The sequence below is a fragment of the Eretmochelys imbricata genome, chromosome 2, assembly GCF_965152235.1.
Source record: "Eretmochelys imbricata isolate rEreImb1 chromosome 2, rEreImb1.hap1, whole genome shotgun sequence".
Lineage (NCBI taxonomy): Eukaryota > Metazoa > Chordata > Testudines > Cheloniidae > Eretmochelys > Eretmochelys imbricata.
In genome coordinates this window covers 160648674-160667590 of record NC_135573.1, presented here as the reverse complement: position 1 = coordinate 160667590, position 18917 = coordinate 160648674, and the positions used below count along the sequence as shown (strand labels likewise).

Sequence of the window (18917 nt, the reverse complement as noted above, 5' to 3'; positions counted from 1 at the left end):
GTGTAGGGTTTGGGGAGGATTTGCGGGGGAGGGGGGGGAAGACGTTTCCAAGCGGGCTCTTTCCCTGTTATATATTTATTAGATGCTTGGTGGTGGCAGCAAGAAAGTCCAAGGGCAAAAGGTAAAATAGTTTGTACCTTGGGAAAGTTTTAACCTAAGCTGGTAAAAATAAGCTTAGGGGGATTTTCATGCAGGTCCCCACATCTATACCCTAGAGTTCAGAGTACAGCATAAACCTCAGCATAAGCTCACTTACCAAGCTTGGAAGTTCCTAATATTTCCTTCTGAGACTTATTCTGTCCTATCTCCTTAGTTCACGGTGGGCTCTAAAAGATGCTGGCTCCTCCCCAAGTTCTATCCTGGTGGGAGATTTCTGAATCTATTTGTCAGCATGACTCGGGAATAGTTACCCTGAATATTAACGCAGAGTTTTAGCATCTGCGCCCCAGATGATCCAGAAGAAGAGCCGTGTTACAAATCATACTTATTTAATACACAAATGCAATAGTTCCAGGTTGTGTTTTGATTTCCAGGTCCTGAAAAGCTACAGATATGTAAAAGAGATGGATATGGCAGAAAAGGCACTGGTACTGTAGAACAGTTTTAACAAACCACAATCCAGATACTCCTCGTTTTATATCCTAACTCCTATATTTTTGAAAAATTCACAGTTCTGGGCTGAAGTGTAATGCAGTGTGCCAGCAAGGAATTCTGGGTTGAGTGTGCCTAAGCTACTGGAGAGACCTGGGAACGTTAAGCACAGGACTTGGGCAGCTGGGCCACAGGGTCCCACATCCCACAAGAAATCTGTGCCCTGGGAGCGTGCCTGAGAAGCCAGACTTAGAGACAATGTCTGGATGTTGCTCAGATTTAGGAAGCCTGGAAGCATCTGGGATCTAAAGGTTGGGTCTAATAGAGCAGCCGGGTGACTGTCCCACAAGGGGAAGAGCAGTAACAACCTGCTCTGTGACTGAACAGAGGAGGCCAGTCTTCAGTTTCTGGCACACAGCACTGAAAATTAAAACAAACCAAACAAAACCATATCCTGCCCTCCCACCCAGATATTCCAATCAGAATTCTGAGATTTCAGTCAGAAAGACTGTGGGTATTTTGAGATTTTGACCTCCTATCCACAGAAGAAAGATATTTGATTCTCTCTCTCTAATTTCTCTCTTCTCCTGGAGGAGGACATGTTACATAGGAGTTTGGTAAAGACATGCGTGGTATACATTAGTTTTAATAGTATTTAAATTAGCTCTCACTTGGTCCATATTTCCCTGCTTTCAACAGCCTTGCTCTTGTTCTCACAGTCACTTGTCACATGCACTCGTTTCACTGATGTTTGTTCTCTCACCTCTGAGAGCAAAACAAGAACCTGCTGTATTTTGCTAGTGGAGTTCTGTGATGGGCAAAAATAGCCCCACACTGACAACGAGGGGGTTAATGAGGCAAATAGGCTCCACGCTGGCAACAAGAGGGTTAAGGACAGCCTGTGGACCCAGTTAGCCCCACTCTGCTACACCTGCAGCAAATGCTAGGCACGGAGAGGGGAGTTAAAAGGAGCCCTAGCCTAGCTCTGGGCTGACCAGGAAGGAGAGCAGAGCTCTGCTTCTCTTGATGGGAGAGAAACATGTTTGCAGCCCAGAGACTGACTAGCTTGCCAGCCAGATAAGCATTGTAGCTAGAAAAATCCTAGGGATTTCTAGCAGTGGGACAAGGGTTTCTCAGTTGTCTCAGCTCCAGAGCCAGTAGCTGCAACAGGAGCAAGCTTTTTGCTGCTAGCACTGTGACAAGATAGGGTTGAGTAATTAGCTAAGCAATGCCTATAAAATGACTGTGGAGCTACCAAGTGACCCCCCAAAGATCCTAAAGAGAGCCACCCAGCCCAGACAAGCAGAACTGAGGGAAGAGCATGGCAGGCTCCCCCACCTTCCCATGACAAGTGTCCACTCCTGAACCCCATTCTAGCAGCTGCAGCCTCCCACATCTCCCCACCCTTGCGGGTACCTGGTCCAATCCCCTCCCACAAACTTGTCCTCATCACCGTGACTACAGTCTCTCTGTCCACCACTGTAGTTCTCAAGTCAGGAGGTAGTATGTCGAGCCCCAGTACCAAAATATCACTTCCAGTGAAGGATACATTGAGAGCACTCCAAGAACAGTAAGCAATACTCACAATAATTCTGATTCTGGGCCACATTTAACTGAATAAATACTAAAGACTTGATATAAACTGAGCTCGGGAGAAGAAACGCGCAGGCTCTCAGAACTTCTCTGGGTCTCCACAGTGAACGTCTGTTCCTTCGGTTTCCTGAAGTAAAGTACTGATTTTTTGAGAACTAGTCTTTTACTGTGGATTTTTTAAGGGCTAGATTGTGACAGGCCTTAATGTGTATTGCTCAGACTGTGGCATGAATGCACAAACAGCCTTCCCCGCATTTTTCACAGCCATGCTCTGGCCTGTCACAGCTGTAGGTCAAGGGTGGACCAGGACTGCTCTCTGAAGTGAGCCAAAGGGGATGAACAGAGTTGTGGCCTCAGTCCCACATCCGTTCTGCACCTGCTGACTAAGGGGGCCAGCCACAGCAAGGGGAAGTGGGGTGCAGCATGGTGCAGTTCTGTGCAGTACTCCTGCACCCCGGGCTCTTAGTGAAATTTTCTTCATTTTGTGAAACATGAAGGAGAAAACACAGTACCGATGTAAATGTAACACAGGGTGTGGAGCAATTTTTGGCATGTAGCATACTATCTTTGAAGTAAACGGCATGTTCACACAATATAATGACATGACAGGATCTAGCTGGTCAATAAACAGTTTGGTGATATCCCATAGCTGAAATGCTTTTTAATAATAAAAAAAATATATGCCAGACAATGCTGCACCCTCTATTGCTTTTTCTAATATAATCTCTTGGTGACAATAAAGATGACATGACAAAGTGACAAGCAGAACTGCTACATGGTATTTGACCTATTTGTGATGCAATGATTACTTTGGAAAATGCAGCTCAGGATCATAGTGTAATACTTCAGATTATCCATTGGGAGTCTGGGGTGAAATCCTGTTCCCACTGAAAACAATGGGAGCTTAGTTATTGACTTCAGTTGGCCTGGTTTTTAAGCAAAAACATAAATGTGCTTCAGAGTCCATTATTCCAAAGAAGGAAGTTAATGATCAACATGTATTAGGCTGCCTGTTTTCTTTTAAGCCAACGTGCGGTACTTTGAACCAACCAAAAGTGAAAGTATAGTCACAGATATAGGAGTGCTAGCTGATCCTTGAACTCCGCTGTGGGGAGGAAGCGGGGGACGGGATGTGCAGATCACTCCCAAAGATAGATCTAGCTACACATACTTATGGCATCAAAGAGGTTGGTCAAATTGGGGCAGCCCAGTAAAATGAGAGCAAATATCGCCATGATAGAAGGATTTAATTCCAACGCTTCAGCCATGATATTTGACAATGTGCACATTAATGACCTGATATTCAGAAGCACTGAGCTGACTTCAGTGGGTGCTCAGCACTTCTGAAAATCAGACCATAATTTTCTTTGTTTGGATTATTAGACAATGTGCAACAAAAAAACATATTCATTCTGGTTTTCAAATAGTTCTTAAAGACATTTAAACATTCCTAGTTGCAAACTGGAATTATTTACCATAGGTGTGGCTTCTGTGAAATCCATCAAAAGGTCACCTGGCTCCAAAGCAAATGTACTTCCAACATCCGTGGGGCTCTAAAGGCAGAAAAATATCCCACAAGTTGGGTAAACATTTAATATGTGTAATTATAGTTTCAATATATTTAATTAAAGAATAAATTAGCCAAGTAGATTATAAATTACACATACAGTTTTAAAGGTGTTTTGATAGGTGAATCTGGAGAGATGGACAATAAAATTATATATCTTTGAAATCCAAGTAAATATTCATTGAGTACTCATCCAAAGCCCATTGATATTGATGGATGAACTCCCACTGACTTCAATGGACTTTGGATCAGGTACTCAATGTCCTAATTTTCTAGCTGCTGCCAGAATACATTGCATAGTATAAGTATATTGCTACAACAATTTCATATTAAAAACTACTCTCAGCTGTAAAATTATAGTTAATACTATCATCTCATAAGAACATTTAACCATAGCCACTTTCTGTCTTCAGATCTATCATCTCGAATAATTTCTCAGTCTATTTACGTGACCCCGTCTCTGCATCTTACCTTTGCACCAGGTGATATCTGGGTTTGTCCTTCTGACATTTGTGGCGTACACGTTTTCTGTGACACGGGAGATGCTGATGAAACGGATGTTGATGCTGCCACTGCCGCTGCCAGTGCCGGAGGAAGGTCGTCTTCATCACTGTGGTCGTTAAAAGTGCATGAAGCTCCATTCATTACAAGGTATAACAGAATTTTGTTTTAACTTGCTTTGGAGGTGTGAGAGGCAGGGGGAAGGAGAGAGAAAGGAAAATCTGGACAGCAGCAGCTACAGTGCTTCTGAATGTAATTGTGTTCACCAGGCCAGGCATAATTTACTATTTTCAAATAAGTTTGCAAATAAATTAGATTCTCTTTAAATTTTAATGATTTCCCAGTAAAAAGTACTGACTAAACATCAACAACGAATGCAAAAACTGAAATGGCATGTAGTTTCAAATCTAACTTGATATTATGTACAAATAATTAATATGATGACTGAAAATGTATTTGATTAAAAACATACATTGGGGACTATTTCACATTACTTTTTCATTTTATAGCTTTCATCTTTGCATTTTGCTATTCTATAGGCTTACTGTATTGGTAAGAAAACCCTCAAATAGATATACAGGATCAACATCAGCCTTGGTGTAACAGTAACCGTGAAGTTACTGGAGCGGCTTTGGCATGCAGTATGTATGTATTTCCATTTTCAAAATTCCTTAAAGGGCAGTTCTACTCTGAAAAGTAACTGTAAAAATAACATGGCGAAAGGCCATGTTCACTGAGAACTTATGACTCCAGATCAAATTTGCTCCATTTACAGAGAAGCCATTACTTTAAAAAAACAGGCAGTCAAGTTGGGTTATTTCCTTCTCACACTTGGTCACCAGTAAAAGAAATTCTGCAGAGCATATTGTTGCCTCAGTTACCACTGCAGAACCCCACTGATCACAAGTCATTGACTTCAGTGTGGTTTGGGTCAAGTTTTTAGTCCTCAATTATCCATGCACAGATGTAACTGGGGCCATAATTTTTGCCTCCAGGATCTTTACTACTGGTGGTGATGTGTGAAGAAAAAGAAAAACCAAAAAAGACCCCAAAAACTCAGCTTGGCTGTCACAATCCAGTGCAAGTTTGCTTCTTTTTATTTGTAAAGCGAGCAAATGTTAACCAGGCACTTACTGAATTACAGTGCACATGGAACCCTGCAATGCCAGTCTGACAGGCACTTTTCAGAGGCCTGTACTTTGGTTTCGTTTTAATCGAGGACTGTGCACCTATTGTTGCTGTCTATATAATCACTACTAACACAAGTTTCATGACACACTGCCCAACCCTATCTCAGCAAAATTGCTGTGTGGTTTGGTTAATACCAATGCTTTTATAAAATGATTAGACTTTGCCAACTAATGTGGTCTCTTCCACAGGTCATTCTTTTCCATGGAAGAACAATAATTAATCACCCACAGCAGAATAGCATGTATGACACACTGTTTTCGTGTTTAAAACAAAATATAAAAATGACGGAGTTTATTAAATAGGTATTTTATTAATGCAACAAGCCAGATTTGGGCTCCTGACCTAGTTAATCTCTTTTATAAACATGCAGCTGACATTTTCTCAGTCCTTATTCCCCACACTCAGCAGGGATACTCTGGCTCTATCCCCAGCCTTGCTGGGTAAATCTGTTCCTTCATACTCCTATTTTATGTGGAAGCGGAAATTCTTTTAGAATCTGCCAATTCAGAAAGGCTTCTTAGGTCACATCCAACTAAACTGGGGAATGAATTTATAATCCTGTCTCATATGCACTGTGCTATTGTGTTCTAGCTACAGGTTTGAGCACAAGACTTTTTTACCACTCTACTCCTTTCACAGCACTCCTCCCTTCACTTTTTGTACCTGCAATCCAGACACCAGAAGCTAAATCCCATTCCCACTGAACTCAATGGCAAAGATCACATTGACTTCAACCAGAACAGAATTTGGCCCCTGAAGAAATAAATGTAAGGGCTAGTTTGTCAAACACGGGTGCCTTAATTTTGCCCTCAGTATTTGGACATGAAGCCATTGTATATGCAAAACCTACACATGCAAGTACCTAAAGAAAGTTCTGCAGTGGGAGTGTGTTGGCTCCAGAACCCAGAGGTCAATGGATCAGAACCATTGTCTGCTAGTTTGCTTTTCATATGAGATCAGACTAGATGATCACAGTGATCCCTTCAAACCTTATTATCTATTAATCAAATTGTACTTGCAATTATTTATTTTGAATGGGCTACAAATGAGGATTTTAGTTTTGCTGGTGTGAAAATGTGAAGCTCGGAGACTCTATAATTATGTGTTATATAAACATTTGTTAAAAATATGTAATTTACTTTTGGTTTTGTAGCCCCTAGCATTTTAATTGCAATCTTCCACTGAGTTGCTGTTTACTTAAGAGGCCATCATAATGGTGCAAGGCTGGGGAACTGAAAATCTGTATTCAGATATTTATACAGTGAAGGTGAGATTTTCAAAAGCTCCAAAATCAAAATGTGCAAATTCTAACCTAAATCTCCATAAATGCGGTATTTTAGCTATACTTTAAAATATTGATTTCTTCCACTTGTGTAATTATCCTGTTGCTTTTATTTTCTCTTGGGTTACCACTACTATTCCTCAGATCTTCACATTCACCAAGTTTCCAATGCATTCTTCTACATTTCAACTGATGCATTCTCGCTCTCGCAAAGACAGCTCCTTCAAACACTTTAATACATGACTGGACTTTCTGTGGGTTGGTTGTGGCTACCATTCCCATAACCATCCCTCTCAATGGCCTCTCATATCGTCTTCATTCTCTGTAACACAACCTCCTCCCCACCCTCATCCATCCCTCTTCTCTCCATTCCCTGTCTCCTTACCCTCCTCTTAGCTACTTCTCTCCATCTGTCTTTGGTTACCATCCTTCTCTACTGCTACTACCATCTCTTGACCCCTGTACTCCCTTTCATTCTCACTACTGTACCCGACACTCTATTTCTTTTCCTCACACTCACCCGTTGCTTTTCCCCAATAATCTCAACTCACTGCCGGTTATTATTCTCTTTACCAACTCACTCTATCTTTCTTCATTGAACTACCTTAGGAATTAAGCTTCCTCCATGCCTATGACATTATTATAATGACATTATCCATATCAAAACTACCCACCTCCTTTTAGTATATCACCCACCATTATAGACTTGCTCTGATTGTCTGATTTGTTAATGATAAATCTCTACTGGCACATGACACCTCCTTGATGATAGAATTGTTATCACATGCCTGACTGAGACCTGGCAACATAAGCACTCACTTTATTCCTCCCTCTGAGGATCCTCAAGTTAGTTTACCTTCTTTCTGAAAAATCCTCCAAATTTGATGAGAAGGTGGGTGACATTGCCTACCCATATTTCAAATTCTTCCCACCCGAATTCACACTAACCTTTCCTTCGTGATCAACTTGCCTCTTTCATTACACTCCACATTCTGAAACTGTCTAATCTAGAAATAATGATGGGCAATTAACTTCTTTTAAAAATCTATTTAACTCTTCTTCAGAAATTCTCTGACTTGATCGAAACAATTGATTATTTTCTCTTCCAAACATCATCATCCCTATAGTCTTCAGTATTCTATAGACTACTTTGACCCGTTTTCCTCTAGCTTCCTTTTTGTCTTGATTCCTCTGCAGATTTCAAGCTCTCTCACCCACTAGAGAGCTCGACTGAATCAATTCAAAATTTCCCAGTAGTTCTCTGACCCTGCCATCAATGACCACTCTGATCAAACTGGACTTTGTGCTGAATAAACATTAATAGTATTTGCATTTTTATAGCCCCTTCCGAGGAACTCAAGCTGCTTTAAAACCAGTGATGAATTAAGCTTCACAACACCCTAGCGAGGTAGATATGAATAAATTGAAGCATAGAGAAGTCAAATTCACAAAGAAGTTTGTGCTTGAACCTTGATTAGAATTTAAATCTCTTGACTACCAAAATTGTGGTTAAACCATAAGACCAACCTTTATTTCCAATGTATCTGTCCCACTCATTATCTTCTCAAATACCTGGTCCCCTCACAGTTGTTTCTCAGTCCTTCATTTGCTGACCTTATAAACAAGTTCCTGATCTCTCCTGTCTCAAAATAGCAGATGGGACTCTAAACTTGTGGGAGAATTTTTCTCCATTGTGATAATAAATCTGATTAACTAAGGAAAGAGCTGTAAAAGCAGTGCCTAATTTAAGAGAAGCACATTTGCTTGAGACACACTGGACATTTGCAACAAGCAGACAACCTTGTGAAAATCTTTCTGCAAAATGCTGCCAAATTCCATGCCATGTGTAATCTCCTATATTAGCAGGGAATGATATACCTTGCATTCCTTCCCTCGAGTGAGTTGTCAATTCCTCTCTTTAGTCTCATTTGCAAACAATGATTTCTGATTAGCATGGGCTGATATACCATGGTGCAAGATGGGTGTCAGAGTGGTAACTGTGTTAGTCTGTATCAGCAAAAGGAGGGAGGAGTACTTGTGGCACCTTAGAGACTAATGTCATGTCCTGCTGGCCAAGCCATGAGTGTGTGTTCCCATATGTTAACCTTAGTACCCTGGACAAATTCAAACTTGAGTACTTACTATATATTTTGACAACCTAAATCTCTGCATAGTTACAATTTGATTCCAGTTCTTCTGTTCTTTTCCTAAAATATTCTGAGGTCTGGTTGATGCAGAATAGCTACTGTGTTCCATAATAAAAATGATTACATTTGGGAAAGTAACTCTCTCTATATAATGACAGATTTCAGAGTAGCAGCCGTGTTAGTCTGTATTCACAAAAAGAAAAGGAGTACTTGTGGCACTTTAGAGACTAACGAATTTATCTGAGCATAAGCTTTCGTGAGCTACAGCTCACTTCATTACTGCATGCATCCGATGAAGTGAGCTGTAGCTCACGAAAGCTTATGCTCAAATAAATTCGTTAGTCTCTAAGGTGCCACAAGTCCTCCTTTTCTCTATATATATTTATTGGGATCTTTCTGGATGCAATGTGCTATACAAATGAAAGCTACAGTTAGTACTACTGCATAGTTAGTGTCATTGGGAAGATTAGTCCAGCCAGAGGAGCTAGGCATTATCATCCCACATAGATTGCATGTTCAGTTTTTTTTCTTCCTAATGAATGTGGAGTTCTTGGTTTATTTATGCTGGTATCATCCCTCTTTCCTTCCCTTCAGTTTAGTCCCTCCCCTCCAATACATGATGGCAGTGTCTCCCTTGCCATGCTGAGTGGTCCATAAGAATGAGTAATAATAAAACGTGGTGGTTCCAGCCAAACTTCACCAATTTTGCCTGCTTAAAATCAACCTCTAATTTCAAGTGGAAAGGGATTTTTAGTTCCTAACTTCTACCACTGTGTAATGTTGCTGTTCACTGTTAAAGACAAGGGACTTGCATTTCAGTGGGGTATTAAGTGTGTGTAGATTGAATATTAATTTAAGTCCTAAGTACTTCAAGATCCTGAGAGATGAAAGGAACTATATCAATGTAAGATCATTATCATGTAATTGCACTCGCCTTTCAGAAGGCATATCCTGAACAATAATTAGCACGACTTTAATTTTCAGCTTGGTAGTAGAGAAAATCTTGCAAATAGTGCCGTACAACACTCACAAGCTGTACTGTCTCGTTAACTTCCTCACACGAGAAACTTTAATTTCCTGCTTTTCTGTAGTGCCTGTTGATGGTGTAGTTTCTGGTCGTACTGGTGCTGGACTTCTAAAAACAAGGAAAATGTTTGTCGTGATGGCTCTGTTTAAGCAATTTTAAGGTAAGTCAGCAAAGTTATAATTTAATGATACATTTAACCTATGAGTTAAGCAAGTGCACACTGGCAAATTTACCATTTTCTTCAACTTGTAATCCAGCATGCAAGAGTACATACCCGTACTTTTTGTTCACAGTTGTAATGCCCTATATACTGTGTAACTGTATAAAGCAACCATTTAAATATATGAAATTGATGCAAAACACAAGAAAGATACTTCAATGCTAATGACTTAAGACCCAAAAATGCAGTATTTTAAAGAGACCCAACAATTAGTTTTTGTAAAACTTTTTAAAAACACAAATATAACTAGAAATGGATTAATGAACTAAAGAAAATCATTAATTAAAATAGCCTTTGCTTGAAATTAAACATTTCCCTGCTGTGTTTGCAACACCAATACAATAGCGATGTGCTAGTGGATGAGATCCAGGGAACACACTAGAAACAAAAGAAATTGCAAACGTTCTATTTAAAGTAAAGATATATGTGACTGATGGCGACATGAAGTAGCTGTGATTGTTATGTAAGAATGTGGACCAGGGCTGTAGATATCAAAGCGGGGTCCTGATCAGAGAAGAGCTCTGCTTGCTCTTGTGCTAATGTTCTGTAATATTTAATAACCCAGCTTGCCTTTCTGATTCCATACTGAGTTTGCAGTGATGGTGATTAGTAACAAAATAATCTTTTGAACTGTGAAGTACGTAAATCTGATCTGGAAACCGTTGAAACGCCAATAACATGGAAACCCACAATGCTATTTTTCGGTGTCACTTTTCACTGCAAGTAACGTTCACATTGTTTAATAATTAGGAAAAAGAGCTATTCCATAGCACACCTCAATATCCTTTCAGTTCGAGAACTGCTGCAGGGAGGCTAAATGTGCAAAGACCTGTATAATGAAATAATCTGAGGGTCAAACCTCAACTGATGTAAACTGATGTTCAGCGCTGTTGACTTCAGCGAAGCTATCTTGATGTGCCTTGGCTGAGGATCTGGCTCTGAATGGACAGCATTGCCATATCTAAAACAGTTTCCTAATAGGGTAGTTTTCATTCATTACACAAGTCCAGTGAAAGTGGGAACAGAAATAAATAATCAAATATCAAATCTAATGTGAGATACAAAAGATATGCACACAGTATAATTAGCAAGCAAAGAACTTATCACATCAAAGGATATCAGACACATCAGGAACCATAAGACATCATAGGAACAGAGCAAAGAGGACCCTTACTAATTTATATCAATATGTGGAAACCCCATTGTGGTTTTCTGAATATTGCAAAATCATAAGTGAACAATATAAAAAGCAAATAAGCATTATTCGAAAATACACAAACCATTCCACTCATTTGACAAGTACAGTTTACCTTTATGACATTTTACAGTATGCTAGTAAATTTCCTGTTAGCATATCCTGCAAAAATAATGGAGTTTTAGTAAGAGCAGCCCCTTGTTACAATATTCTGCCATCAAATCCTTGTTCAGGGCTAACCCAACCAGTCTTTCCATTTATTTCACTGCACTTTGGATCAGACCCTAAGTGGAAGAGACCACCATTTGATTGTGCACATTATAGGCATTGCAAAGTAACCACGGTGTACATTAGCGGAGGGCCTATTGTACTCTTACTTTAGATGAAAAGGACCAACAATGAAATTTAATGATACATTGCACTTTTATATGGACTTCAACCTAAAGATCCGAATCTCTATGAGATATCAGATTGAGTCCATTCCACAGCACATACAGGATACAGACCCTCAATAGAGGACATATCAGATATTAGAACTGATGCTACCAATGTCAGAAGATGGATTTTTAACCCTCATTTTTTCGAAACTGGCTGGCTGAGTGCCTGTTTCCACCGAAGACTTTCTTCCTCAACACAAAACTCTGCACTGCTCCATCTGCCTCCCTGCCTGTTTCCACGGAGTACATTTTCCCCAGCGGGAACATATTCAATGCGCTTGCTTCTCTCAGTATGAAACGCTCATCTGTGGGTGATTAACAGCAGGCTGGAGAGCAGCTGGTTGGTTGTCCTCATTGGTGAATCTCAGTAGTCACAGGTGTTATAAATGGGTGCAAAATGTCAAACACGGTACTCCTCGGTTATATAACACAAACAATAGCATTTTCCGCTTAGGTCTAAATTTAGAAATATTTGTTGATTAAAGAGCAGAAATCATGCTTTTAAGGCAGACACATTCATCCACTGAAGGCCACTAGCTAGTGAGCTTGATTCAAATTTGTAAAAATGGCATGCTTTTAATCCTGTACAAAGCCCTAAAAATTACACTGACATTACTGAAAAAAGAATGAACTATAAAAGCTGAATAATTTCTATTCTTACTTTTTTAATTCTATAGTGATCGTATATTATCTCACATGAAAGGACATAGCTTTTCAAGGAGATACCTTGTAATTATTTTGGCTATTTAAAATAGAGTCTTTATGTGCAAATATAGACACTTTCCTTATTATGTGTAGTAAGTGACACAGATTTGAACAAAACCTGATGTTCTGGAGGTTCAGGATGACCCATGCTTTAAAAAAGCATAGTATATTACAATTTCTTATAAGGTATCCTTGCAATTCCATGAATTTAAGGGAAACATTTTTTTGCAAATGTATCCAACTGCTTCAGCATAAGAATGAAGATATTGAACCAAGACACAGCAGCTTAATGATTTGGCATGCTGCATAATAATCTGTCATTTCCTAGTGAGAATGACCATGACAATCACGAATGTCAGCCTGTCATGACACGTCAACAGAACCTGCCTAAAATTAGAGATATAGCATGCTTCTCACCACAGCACGGAGCTTTAGTGAACCAGCTCCTCCAATCTCACGAGCCTGCTGCAGTTGGCTCATTAGCCTTGCAAAGAGTAAAGAGTAAATAACTCGAAGGTATGTCTTCAGTGAAGAGTTGGCGAGAGCGGGCATCTAATTCAGGTGTGAGCATCCCCACTGCAAAGCACTACCAAAGTTACTGTGCCATCTGCACTTGCCCAAGTGTTTCAAGGGAATGTCCCATCGTGGTTTGTGCTGATCTTCTTCTATGGTTCTCTCTCAGCCAACTGTGGGAGACCACGTCTGCCTTTTGAGGGGAACTGTGGGAAGGCATGGAGGGACTATCAGCTCTTGAGTGATTTAACCCGTGTCCTCACTGCAAAGTGGGCAGGTTACCAGACTCAGTTAAAGTGGAACCTGAGCAAAGTATGAGGAAAAAAGCGTAAAAGGACTGCTCCTGGCTTGAACTGATTGATCATTGCTTTCACATCCCCTTTGAACGGGAACATGTAATTCATTCTTTGAGGGTGTGGGGGAGAGAAGAGAAGGAAGAAGAAAATATTTTATTTAAGAAGATTCTCATATAATTTAAGGGCCTCACAAGTGAAGCGCGTGCGCACATTCCCCCCGAAACCTTTCCTCAGTTTGTAGTCTAAGGTTTCTCCACTTTGGTTTTCTTGGTTAAGCGAAGGCTATACAAAGATCAGGAACAACGTAGTTTTGTTTCTGTTGCTATGATGCCAGGAAAGCTCTACTGATACCTCAGGAGGTAATTATCAAGAGGATTATCTGGCAATTTGAAAACTGCTTTTTGAGTTAATGCCATTTTACCGGATTGTCATACAGATTGTGACCTTAACCAAGTATGCCCCTGAGGTGCAGTGATTCTGCACAGAGCTTGTGGGATTTCCCTACTCTTTTCATTCCCCAGCTCCCTATTTTTCTTCCTTTTGAAACTCCCCCCCAACCCTCTCCTCCCCAGAATGAAAATACACCTACAGACTGCAGTCTAGGCTAAGACTGTAATGCTCCTGCATTCTGGCAGGAAGGGGTGATACGAGTTCTTTTTCTACCCACACCTAGAACAATGCTCTCAGCCCAACAGCCACTGTCTGAGCTCAAAATCATCTATAAATTCAGGTCTTCACATGGCAGTCAGGACATCCACTATTCATGCTGAGATTTTTAGGAGAGACAGAGGACACTCCTATTGAAATTCAGTTGGACTTGGGCACCTAACTCACTTAGCCTCTGAAAATTCCAGCACTGATGTCTAATGCAGATGATTATGTAGAAAATTATAATGCAAATTTTATGATTTCTGATATCACTAGTAATAATGCCTTTTTGTAGTTAGCAAGTTAAAATACAGTCGGAAACCATTTTAAATAGCAAAAACAGCATCTGATTTGGAGCTATAGGTAACAGGCAAGTTCTTTGAACAGTAGATTTCCTGATTTTACTAAGGGAACAGCAGTATATTTGTTTCCTAATGGATTTACCTAGCCTTTAAACTAAGCCATTTTTCCTTTGGAGGCAGGATTGAAGTCTTTTCCTCACCTCTATGAACAGGTGTGAATAGCAGTATAAAATGAGTTCGCACCAGCAGATTTGTAGGATAAATTTAGCTACTTTGCTGATAAAAACACAGTAATATTTAAGAGTTCAAATTTTTCACGTTTCAGTACGTGTACTTTGAAATTGTGCTAGAGGTACATGTGATGCCGGCAGATCAGTTCCAGCTCATGCCCAGGACCCTAGGCCTCACTGAACACTGACAAATGCATCTCTGGAAACCAGTCTGGCTGACCGGCAGGCTAGTCTAGTTAAAATAGACATTAGTGTTATAAGAATGTGTTTAATGGTCAGACTTTATGGAATTCTTGTAGGATGCGACATGTATTAATCAAACTTATAATGTCTGTATGCCATGGTATAAAGTTAAATTGAGCATTTGCTTTGTAATTGTGTAACTTACCAAACAGGAAAAAAAACATTAATTAGTGTACAGTGCTGGTCCTGTAGTCAAATTGAAACCAAATGAGGCATTGTAAGACATCAAAAAGAGAAAGACTTTGTTGCTCTCCCCACTTACATGAAGAAGAGGCAGGCATTGACACTTGTTCTATCAGCTTGTATTCTGGGGTGGAGGGGATAAAAATCCCTGACAAGGAGAAACTGGATCTTTATGCTTTCTGAACTCTGAGGGGCAAAGTTTCCTAAACATAAGCAAGAGATCCGAGTGCTGCTTGGCATGGGTCACCACTAAAGGATATATGGAGCTGCTTATTATAGAAGCTTATATTACCATTTAAAATCTCAGACTAATTCATTTGTGTGTGTGTATTTCCTGTTTTATCCTCTAAATAACTCTCTTACTTGGTTTATTACAAGATTGGCTACAGGTGTTGTCTTCGATCTGAGATCTGGGTACAACTGACCAGGAGTAAGTGTCTGGTCCTTTGGGACTGTGAGTAACCTGAATATTATTGTGATTTTTGGTGTAAAGTGACCATCTATCACATAGTCCTGGGTGTCTGGGTGGCAAGATAGGCTGGAATGCCCAAGGGGACTGTCTGTGACTCCGTGGTAATTCTGTATTAGTGCTTTCGGAGATCACCCTTGTTACTGGGTTGGTGAAATCTAAATATAGAACATACCACCAGTTTGGGGTGTCTGCCCTGCTTTTTGAGAGTCTGCCCTGAGCTTGGCACTCACAGTCATGAGCCACGCCAGACAGTGTGATAATATACTGTACTCTGGTTAATGGTATAATACAGTAAGGTAATTAAGCAGATGTGAGAAGTCCCTTTGAAGGCAAGGAAGAAAGAACTGAATGTGTCACCTGGCAATGAAATCAAGCCACATGCTTAAGTAAGTGGATTCTCCATGACTTGCAGTCCAAGTCAAGACTGGATTTTTTTCTAAATAATACGCTGTAGTTAAAACAGAAGTTACGGGCTTGATGCAAAAATTACTAGGTGATGTTCTGTGGCCTGCGTTATGCAGGAGATCAGAGAAGATGATCACAAAAATGGCTTCTGGCTTTAAAACGATCAACGTATTAATCTACCTTGCTGAATCTGAACTATATTGATGTCGGATATTTAGTTACATATTACATTTTTTCTAGAGCTGTCTGAACATTTTTCAAACAAAAACAGGGTTTTTTTGCTTTGTTGTTTTTCCTGTTAAAAATGGCCTTTCTTCAAAACCATTTTTACCCACATTTTTAGTTTTTCACGATATATTTTTATTGATGTTTAACCAAACTGGTTACTGAAATGTTTCTTTTCCCCAAAACCTGGATTTTGAAAACAAACACAAAAATGGGCACTCTGAATGCTATGAAATGAATACAGCCAGGAAATGGTGAAATTTGTCATGGAAAAAACCCTCACTTTTTTCAACCAGCTCCATTTTTGACCTATCCGAACTTTCTTATCTACACAATATTTATCTGGATAACTGTATTCTTGGTCCTGAAGAAACTAGCTGTCCATAACTGCCTTGCACTAACTACTGGAGGAATTTGGAACTGAGAAGTACAGCCTCGTGGTTAAGACACCAGACTGGGATTTAGGATATTTGGACTCAGTTCGTGTTTTTTCTAAGAAATGCTCAGATTCAAACCTCACAGATTTTAAGGCCAAAAGGGAACATCATTATCATCCAGTCTGACCTGCACATAGCAGCCCATAGAACTTTACCCACGCACTTCTATAATAGATCCATAACCTCTGGCTGAGCTACTGAAACCCTCAAATCATGATTTAAAGACTTCAAGTTACCAAAAATCCTCCATTTACACCAATTTAAACCTGCAAGTGAGCCATGCCTCATGCTGCAAGAGGAAAGTGAAAACCCTCCAGGGTCTCTGACCAATCTGACCCAGGGGAAAATTCCTTCTTGACTCCAAATATGGTGATCCATTAGACCCTGAGCATATGGCCAAGACCCACTAGCCAGACATCTGGGAAAGAATTTTCTGTAGCAATTCAGAGCCCACCCCACCTAGTGTCCCATCACCAGCCGCTGGAAATATTTGCTACTAGTACTCGGAAATTGGCTATATGCCATTGTAGGCAGTCTCATCATACCATCCCCTCCATAAACTTATCAACTCGGTCTTGAAGCCAGTTAGGTTTTTTGCCCCCCACTGCTCCCATTAAATGCAGCATCCAAGAAAAATTTCAAGGCTGCAGGTAGCCAACTCTATCAATGAAAGGTCTTAAATAGGATTCAGTATATGCAACTACAGAGCTCAGAAACAGCTGGTGCGCACCAGTACAGCAGACCAGCCCCTTTCCGAAGAGACTTTTATGCTCTCCAGAATCTCAGGTTTCTTTCTTTCTTTCTTTTTTTAGCAAGTCTGTAGCTGTTATGATTGCAGAGAAATGCTCATAAATGAGTGGAATTGATGCAGAGATGACTGTGTGTGTTTGCAGAGAGCTTACAGCAACACCTCAGAGGTGTACACTTCACCATCCATCTCAGTGGAGATGCAACTCAGATGCCCAGCCATAACAGAAATGTTAATGTTGTTAACTATTACATTCCTCATGCATAAGAAAGGAGAGGGAGGATCACAGATCTGCACAACTTACCAGGAGTAACTTACCATGATTTTGGTGCTACAAGAAGGTAACATCTGGTAGATACCACCTCTTATTTTTTTCCCCCCAATCAAGAAGTAGCCAGGCCCAAAAAGCCTAGTGGAGCCCATGGGCATATTCAAGTTTGACCAAAGGAGAGCCAAGTTTGAAGAGCCCAGTGGAGCGGACACACCCTTTAAATGTTCTACACGATCCATGAATGGCATCTCATTTTAACTCATGTGAGCAGAGGTTATTTTGCGGATGGATCTTGTAAGAGTGAATTTTTCCCCACACAAAGTGACCTCTGCACAACTTGACATAACTTATATTTCTTCCCCTCTCTTCTCTGGTGACTAACATCAGCCAGCGCTGAGATATAACATTTCATCTTGCGTTTCATGTTATACAGTTCTGAATGTAGTTAGCCCTAATGTAATAGTTTTAATTAGTTTTGGATTGTAAGATTTGCAAAGGAAATATAATAAATGAATATGCAGAGCACCAGATGGTGACTGTAGCTTCACCCACACAAGAAGAATATTCCTATTTGCAATCTTATCAAAGATGAGATAATTTGGATAGTAAGGATCAACAAAGGTAATGCAACAGTTGGTCTTGAAAGAATTTCACAGACGAACGCTGAACCATTTGGCATGTTGAGCATACCAGACTGTTGATAAAAATCCAAAAGCATGTTACCATGAAAATAAATAGTCAATAAACGCACCACATTAGAGACAATATCAAGTGATAGTAATGACAGAAATAAAAATAGCTAATCTTGCCAATGGAAACATTTGACTAGACGATGGATCCTCATTTATATTTCATTGACTTACCCCAGAAATGAAGCAGTTATGTTTATGAATGTGAATATTACTTTGCCAGGCATTTAACTAGAATTTATATGAAACGTACTTTGTCAATATTAATTTTGGTTGTGATTTTAAAGAGGTAAGGCTTGGAAAGAACAGGGAAGAAGAGTGTGTGACCTCTGGAGCACACTCCCTCCAGAACCTGGCATAGACCCCAAGGTTTCTGAATCTCACCATTCCTCTGTTGTGAGCAAATATGGGTGAAAACCACTCGCAAACCCACTATTTCATCCTCTGATAGTCCTGGTTCACACAGAGGAGGAGAACTGTCTACTGCTATCAGTTACTCTATTTGCTTAAGAGCCAGAGGTCTGTGCAGTGGATCTAAAGTTTGCAGCCCTGTTGCTGAAGAACGTGGGTGTCAATATGATGTCACACAGTGGAATTTCTGTTTGGTGTTTCGTTTTTTTAAATTTAGGAAATTACCCACAAAATGGACCACTGCTCCCTTGAAAATCCACTGGGTGTCTGGAGGGAGGGTATGCATAGCATACTCTGAAAATAGATGTTCCTTAGTGCTGCTGCCATCAACAATTTTTCTGAATGGCTAAGAGAAAGAACACAAAACACATCACCTCTTTATGGGAAA

The 18917-nt window shown here is 40.1% G+C and overlaps 1 protein-coding gene across 4 annotated transcripts in view; it reads right to left on the bottom strand.

Annotated features, from left to right (window-relative positions):
• The window catches only part of EPB41L4B (erythrocyte membrane protein band 4.1 like 4B), a 247508-nt gene that overhangs the window by 33562 nt on the left and 195029 nt on the right, over nt 1–18917 (bottom strand). For all 4 annotated transcript variants that reach the window (XM_077810915.1, XM_077810918.1, XM_077810916.1 and 1 more), the window contains exons 20-22: nt 9903–10007; nt 4223–4361; nt 3660–3737 (exon numbers count right to left, since the gene is read on the bottom strand). In XM_077810915.1, coding sequence (XP_077667041.1) covers nt 3660–3737; nt 4223–4361; nt 9903–10007 — 322 coding nt within the window. The remainder of the gene's footprint in view (nt 1–3659; nt 3738–4222; nt 4362–9902; nt 10008–18917) is intronic.